Here is a 7,229-nt window from a genome sequence, read left to right as displayed (position 1 = left end):
GACAAAGGGCTAGTATCCAAAATCTATAAAGAGCTCACCAAACTCCACACACAAAAAACAAATATTCCAGGGAAGAAATGGGCCGAAAACATGAACAGACACTTTTCTAAAGAAGAAATCCAGATGGCCAACAGGCACATGAAAAGATACTCAACATCACTCCTCATCAGGGAAATACAAATCAAAACCACACTCAGATATCACCTCAGGCCAGTCAGGGTGGCTAAAATGAACAAATTAGGAGACTATAGATGCTGAAGCGGATGTGGAGAAACGGGAACCCTCTTGCACTGTTGGTGGGAATCAAACTGGTGCAGCCACTCTAGAAAACAGTGTGCAGATTCCTCAAAAAATTAAAAATAGATCTACCCTATGACCCAACAATAGCACTGCTAGGAATTTACCCAAGGGATACAGGAGTGCTGATGCATAGGGGCACGTACCCCAATGTTTATAGCAGCACTTTCAACAATAGCCAAATTATGGAAAGAGCCTAAATGTCCATCAACTGATGAATGGATAAGAAATTGTGGTTTATATACACAATGGAGTACTACGCAGCAATGAGAAAGAATGAAATATGGCCCTTTGTAGCAACATGGATGGAACTGGAGAGTGTTATGCTAAGTGAAATAATTCACACAGAGAAAGACAGATACCATATGTGTTCACTCTTTTGTGGATCCTGAGAAACTTAACAGAAGACCATGGGGGAGGGGAAGGAAAAAAAATTAGAGAGGGAGGGAGCCAAAACATAAGAGACTTAAAAACTGAGAACTGAGGGTTGATGGGGGGTGGGGGGGAGGAGAAAGTGGGTGATGGGCATTGAGGAGGGCACCTGTTGGGATGAGCACTGGGTGTTGTATGGAAACCAACTCAACAATAAATTTCATATTTAAAAATAAATAAAATGCACCTCAGATATCTCTAACAAACTACCTAAGTACCGACATTTGGTGGTCAAAGAATGATTTCTTCTTCTTCAAAATAGACAAAGGGATTCCTATGAGCTTGCTATTACAGCTATTATAACAATCCCTATTATGACTAATTATTCCCCAAAAACCTTCAATGATATATGACTACTAGAGAAAAAAGAAAAGATAGAATTGATTCTTTATCTTCACTATTCCTTGTGGAATACTAAGACTTGGTGTTTAATTATAAATAAGTGAAAATTCAAAAATTATCTCCTCTTTTGAACAAATACTATCAAATCGTCAAGAGGATAAATCCCAAATCCCGAAAGGTCATGATGCAAGAAAGTAGACATATATAATACCTTCTTCTGGGCTTTCATTTTTACCATAAACATGTGCTTTCAAACTAGAGAAAAAGTATCTTGTAGGGCTTACTCTTTGCAATCCATGAGAGATTACAAACTGGATCATCCAATTTCTTGGAAGTCCTTCACATGCCTGTTGCTCCATGGAGTAATATTTTATGTCTGGTCTCTGACCCTCTTCTCAGCATTCATCCAAGGAGTAAGTGGAAATTGTCTAACATGTGAGCCACATGTACTCAAAGTTTTTGCAAAAATAATTTCATAAGAAATTTTTTATCTTTAAAAAAGCTGAAAATATTTCATTAGACTGAAATGCTGACAAATAAATAAAACCTAAAAATATTAACTTCCTTCTTGTTTCCCTGAATTCTGGGGAATATTTTTCACTTAGTTTGTGTATCACTCTAAAAGATAAATAAGAGATACATACAAGGGCTTAGGATTTTAAGTGAAGAGGTATATTAACTGACAATTGCTGGAGAAGGATTTATTTTGATGATTTTTGTTGCTTGGTGAATAAATATGGCAAATTTCTCTCTCCAGTGATATCTTCTTTCCAAACCCATTTATTACTTTTCAGTCCCATCACATTAATAAGCCCTGGTTTAATGGGGATTCTTTTTGAAGTAACAAAAGTTTCCAGCATGTTGAGTTTTTATTGTTATTTTTGTTAATCATACAGGATGTACCCTAAACTCTGGCTTTGGACAATTACTATCTCCAGGAAATATTCTAAAATAAGGCGGCTAAGGGTCAATAATGATTTGAAACAAATCCTTTGTCAATGACCTACCTCTGAATAATTAAACTGAGATGATGACACTAGGGTGCTGAGTAAACAGGACCACAGGAATGCCTAAAGGACAAAAGGACAATCCATTGGAATATAAACAAGTACAATGTGGAAAATATCCTCAATAATATTATAACATATTTAGTAACATGGTAACTACACTTATCGTGGCAAGCATTCCAATATGTATAAAATTATCAAATCACTATGTTGTATACCTGAAATTAATAGAACGTTGTATGTCAACTATACTTCAATGATAATAATAAAAAATCTTTCAAAAAGGAATTCAGGGACATGATTTCTCAAAATCCCTGTGTAAATGAGTAAATTCTGTTCTTAAAAATATTAATAAAGTGTTTTAGAAAACCAATAGAGCCAAGGATTTGGCTGACCTGACCTTCTACAACCATATATACAATTACAGGGCATAAAGAATCTATAAATAGTAGTCCTTCCAATCTAGATGCCATCTCAATGGTCAAATAAAAGAGTCAGCCATCTATGTGGTCTGACCTTTACACAAGTAAGTCCAGGATTTCCCTGACTTAGAGTCTTGGATTTCTACCTTGAAAAGTCTTCTTTGATTTATTAGATTATTCCTTATAAAATGTAAAAAATACTTCCAGGAGAATAAAACAAAAAAAATTCAGCAAAAAATGTATTAAAATATATTGTTAATCTCTTGATTATAAGTTCCATAAGTGCAAGATCTGGCATACCCACAGCTGTTTCTTCAACACTTAAAAGACAACTTGATACAATGAAGAAGTATAATAAATATTTTTGAATGAATTACCTTGCTTAATGCAAAAGGTCAGAGTAAAGGTACTGAGGAAACAGGAGAACTGAGTTTTGATTTAGGAACAACTACTTGGGATGGAAGTACCCAGAGAGAAGTGCAAAGCTCATTGTTTCTGATTTGCCCAGACATGAAAGGCCTAGATGGGGCTTAGTGAGATGTAAAAAGATATGAAAGTTCTGTCTAAAAGAGAGAAAAAAAGAACATGTGGGAAAGGATGGGGTGGGAAGGAGGTAAAAAAAAATACTATGGAAATTCTTACAAAAGTATGAAACCTATTTTTCCAATTTTCTTACAGCCAACTTGACCACGGGTATAAGTATAGGGACAATGAACTTGGTCACTGTGACTCAAACTAGCTGCTTTCCCTCAGGTCAATTGCCATTACGGGCATACATATGTGGTACATATATCAACACAGAAACACATCAAAATATTTAGCCAGAGCAACTTAGAGGCCAAGGTATAGGGCTCTTTCTCACAATATATAGTGCATTCAGTTGCCAAAAAAGTAAAGGAAGCATTTTAATACTAAACACTGGTATGAATACTTAAGTATCATTAAAAAAATGAATAAATCCTGGAATGATAGAGGTTTTTTTAGGTTACTTTAAAACACCATGAGTAACCTGGAGGAACTGAAAATGAAAATAAATATTAGTTTGTGTCCTGTCATGGCACTACCCTTAGATTCTTAGGTGTCCTCATTTAGTCTTTTTATTAAGTCAGTTATAAATCAGAATATCAAGTACTCATAGACTGTTGAAATATATTCACATGCACAGAAATATAGTATCAATAGTGCAGGTAGACATATGAAAAGTAAACTAATACCGGTAATTTATCAGAATCACAAGACTGCATTCCTAGTATCTAGTCTAGCATTCTTAGAAAGGGAAAAATTTGTCTCCAACTCATGTTTTCCTTCTTTTCTAGTACTGCGCCTTTTTAAATAATATATGTTCAGGGGCTGAGTAATAGAAGTCACAGTTTTGTTGTTTAAGCAAAAGTCTGTTTACTACTTTGTGAAATAAAAAATAAAGAAATTGAATGTTTTCAGGAAGAACCAGCATACTCCATTAAGAGTGCTATAACAAAGTCATCTCCATGTCTTCCAGACCAATGAATGCGTCCAGCACAGAAACCACCAACTCCGTTAGTCACTTTATCCTCGTGGGCTTTCCCTCAAGCCCAGAAATGCAGCTCCTCTACTTCGGGCTCTTCTCAGTAGTCTACATGCTGACTCTCATGGGGAACGCAGCCATTGTCTGTGCAGTGCGGTGGGAACGGCGTCTTCACACGCCCATGTACATCCTCTTGGGGAATTTCTCTCTCCTGGAAATATGTTATGTCACCACGACCGTCCCTAACATGTTGGCCAATTTCCTGTCCTCAAGCAAGTCCATTTCCTTTGTGAGCTGTTTTGCACAGTTCTACTTCTTCTTCTCTCTGGGGTGTGATGAGGGCTTCTTCCTCTGCATCATGGCCTTTGACAGGTACCTTGCCATCTGTCGTCCTCTGCATTACCCACGCATTATGACGAAACAGCTATACACTGGCCTCGCCATCTTTGGCTGGTCATGTGGGTTCGTCCTCTTCCTAACCCCAGTTGTTCTCATTTCACAGTTACCCTACTGTGGCCCAAATACCATCAACCATTTCTTGTGTGATCCTGTCCCATTGATGACGCTGTCCTGTTCTGAAGACACCACAACACAGTTCATTTACTCAACTTTCAATGCTATTTTTATGATTGGAACCTTTCTCTTTGTTCTTTGTTCCTATGCTCTGGTGATTGTGGCTGTGCTAAGGATACCCTCAGCAGCAGGCAAACGCAAGGCTTTCTCCACTTGTGCTTCTCATGTGGCAGTGGTGATCCTGTTTTTTGGCTCTGTTATGGTGATGTATGTTAGTCCTGGATCAGGACGCCCAGTGAAAATGCAGAAAATTGTGACCTTACTTTATTCTGTGATAACACCCCTCTGTAATCCTCTAATCTATAGCCTTAGGAACAAGGAAATGAAGACTGCTCTGAGGAAAATCTTTGGCACTGTGCATGGTATTCATAAAATGTAAATCAGAGTCAAATTTCATCACTAGAGTGTAACTTCCCTTAACAAAACATGAGTGATATATTTGTCTGAAAATTCACTAAATTGTATTTCAAAACTACTAAAATGAAAGCCCGTTATCATCTTAAACACCACTCACCACAAATTGTAGTAGTCTTATTAAAGAATGTATTTTAGCAAGTGGATTCAATTTTGTTTTGAAGCTATTTATCACGTAAGTGAAATTTTAGTATCTCAGCCCATTAGTCCCTCTATATGTAATTCAATTTCTAAAAAGACAGAGGTCTATTTTGCATTACTGAGTTGAAACAACTGATACACATGTAATAGAGAGCACAGACTGCTTTGGGCATTAACACTGTAAGCCAATAATTCTCCACTGAGACATACTTACTGAGAAGGAAGATGCAAATTTGAAGGAAGTCTACCCTGTCAAAGTATGCATCTTTAAGGAAACAGACTAATAGCCTTAGCTGGATATTAGTGATTTTTCAGAGGGCACAGGACAAGGATTAGGAATTTACAGTGTATTAGCTACCTAGAATATGGTAAAGATAAGAGCTAAACATAAAGTCCAGGACATTATTCAAGGCATAACTCAGCTTGGGGTAAATACAGTTAAACAACAGTTTCTGGTACCATGTGTGGTTTAATTTTAGCACTGTGTGACTTATTTTAATGCCATAACCATCTTAAAACTATTTCCATAAACTTCACACTTGTCAGAATGGCTAAAATAAAAAACACAAGAAACTAGCGTTGGCAAGGATGTGGAGGAAAAAGGAAACTCATGTACTGTTGGTGGGAATACAAACTGGTGCAGCCACCATAGAAAACAGTATGGAGGTTCCTTAAAAATTAAAAATAGAATTACCATATGATCCAGTTATTCTACTATTGGATATTTACCCACAGAAAATGAAAATGCTAATTTGAGGTGATGCAGGCACCCCAGGTCCACTGTAACATTATTTACAATAGCCAAGATATGACAGCAATCCAATGCCCACCCATAGATGAATAGATAAAGAACATACAGAAGACAAAGAAGATAGATATGTCTATGTATACATACACATACAATGGACTATTGCTCAACCATAAAAAGAATGAAATTTTTCCATTTGCAATAACATGGATGGACCTACAGAATATAATGCTAAGCAAAGTAAGTCAGAGAAAGACAAAAGAGCATATTATTTCACTCATAGGTGGAAATTAAGAACCAAATGAACAAAGAAAGAGACCAAAAACAAAACAAAAAAACAAAACCCGATCCTTAAATAATAAAGAACAAACTGGTGGTTGAAAAAGGGGAGGTAAGTGGAGGGATGGATGAATGAGGTGTATGGGATTAAGAGTTTTCTGAACCCCTATACTGTACACCTGAAACAAATATAACACTATATGTTAATTACACTAGAATTTCTTTCTCAATATATTTTATTAGTGACCTATCTCAGTGAGTTATGGCATATTACAAAGATAAACCAAAATTATACTGATCCATCAACATTTCCCTATGGTTAGCCTTTGATGTATGTAAATATCTCTATGTTCAATTATAAAGTTAACACAACTTTACTTTTTCTTTTGTTCCGTCTCTTTATTCAATTTTTAAATATGTTTTTATTTTAATTCCTATGTAGTTAACATACAGTGTTAAATAGTTTCAGGTATAGAATACAGTGATTCAACATCTATACGTTACTCAGTGCTCCTCATAATACTGGAATATAAAAAAATAAATGAATAAAATTTTAAAATATTATATTTTCTCCTCTGGGATGCAGCAAAGGCAGTCATAAGAGGAAAGCATATAGCAGTCCAGGGCTTCCTAAACAGGAAGAAATGTCTCAGATACACAACCTAACCTTACACCCTAAAGAGCTGGAAAAACAACAGCAAATATAGCAGAAGACAGGAAATAATAAAGATTAGAGCAGAAATTAATGCACTGAAACAAAAAAAAAAGCCCAAAAAACAAAAAAAAAGTAGACCAATGAAACCAGAAGTTGGTTCTTTGAAAGAAATAACAAAATTGATAAACCACTACCCAGTTTAATCAAAAAGAAAAAGGAAAGAACCCAAATACTAAAATCAAGAATGAAAGAGGAAAGATCACAACCAAAACAACAGAAATACAAACAATAATAAGAGAATAATATGAGATCCTGTACACCAATAAATTGGGCAATCTGGAAGAAATAGACAAATTCCTAGGAACATATAAACCACCAAAACTGAAACAGGAAGAAACAGAAATTTGAACACACC

At 35.8% G+C, this 7,229-nt stretch overlaps 1 protein-coding gene across 1 annotated transcript; it reads left to right on the top strand.

Annotated features, from left to right (window-relative positions):
- The first annotated feature begins 3,987 nt into the window (after positions 1–3,987).
- LOC147580133 (olfactory receptor 11G2-like) lies at positions 3,988–4,956 on the top strand. The gene has a single exon (XM_086708481.1). The coding sequence runs from the start codon at positions 3,988–3,990 to the stop codon at positions 4,954–4,956; it is 969 nt and encodes a 322-aa protein (XP_086564607.1).
- Positions 4,957–7,229: the final 2,273 nt, after the last annotated feature.

This window comes from Puma concolor, chromosome B3 (assembly GCF_028749965.1).
Source record: "Puma concolor isolate L17-30 chromosome B3, mPumCon1.1.hap2, whole genome shotgun sequence".
NCBI lineage: Eukaryota > Metazoa > Chordata > Mammalia > Carnivora > Felidae > Puma > Puma concolor.
Note: the sequence above shows the minus strand (reverse complement) of the source record. Positions and strands in the feature narration are given on the sequence as shown.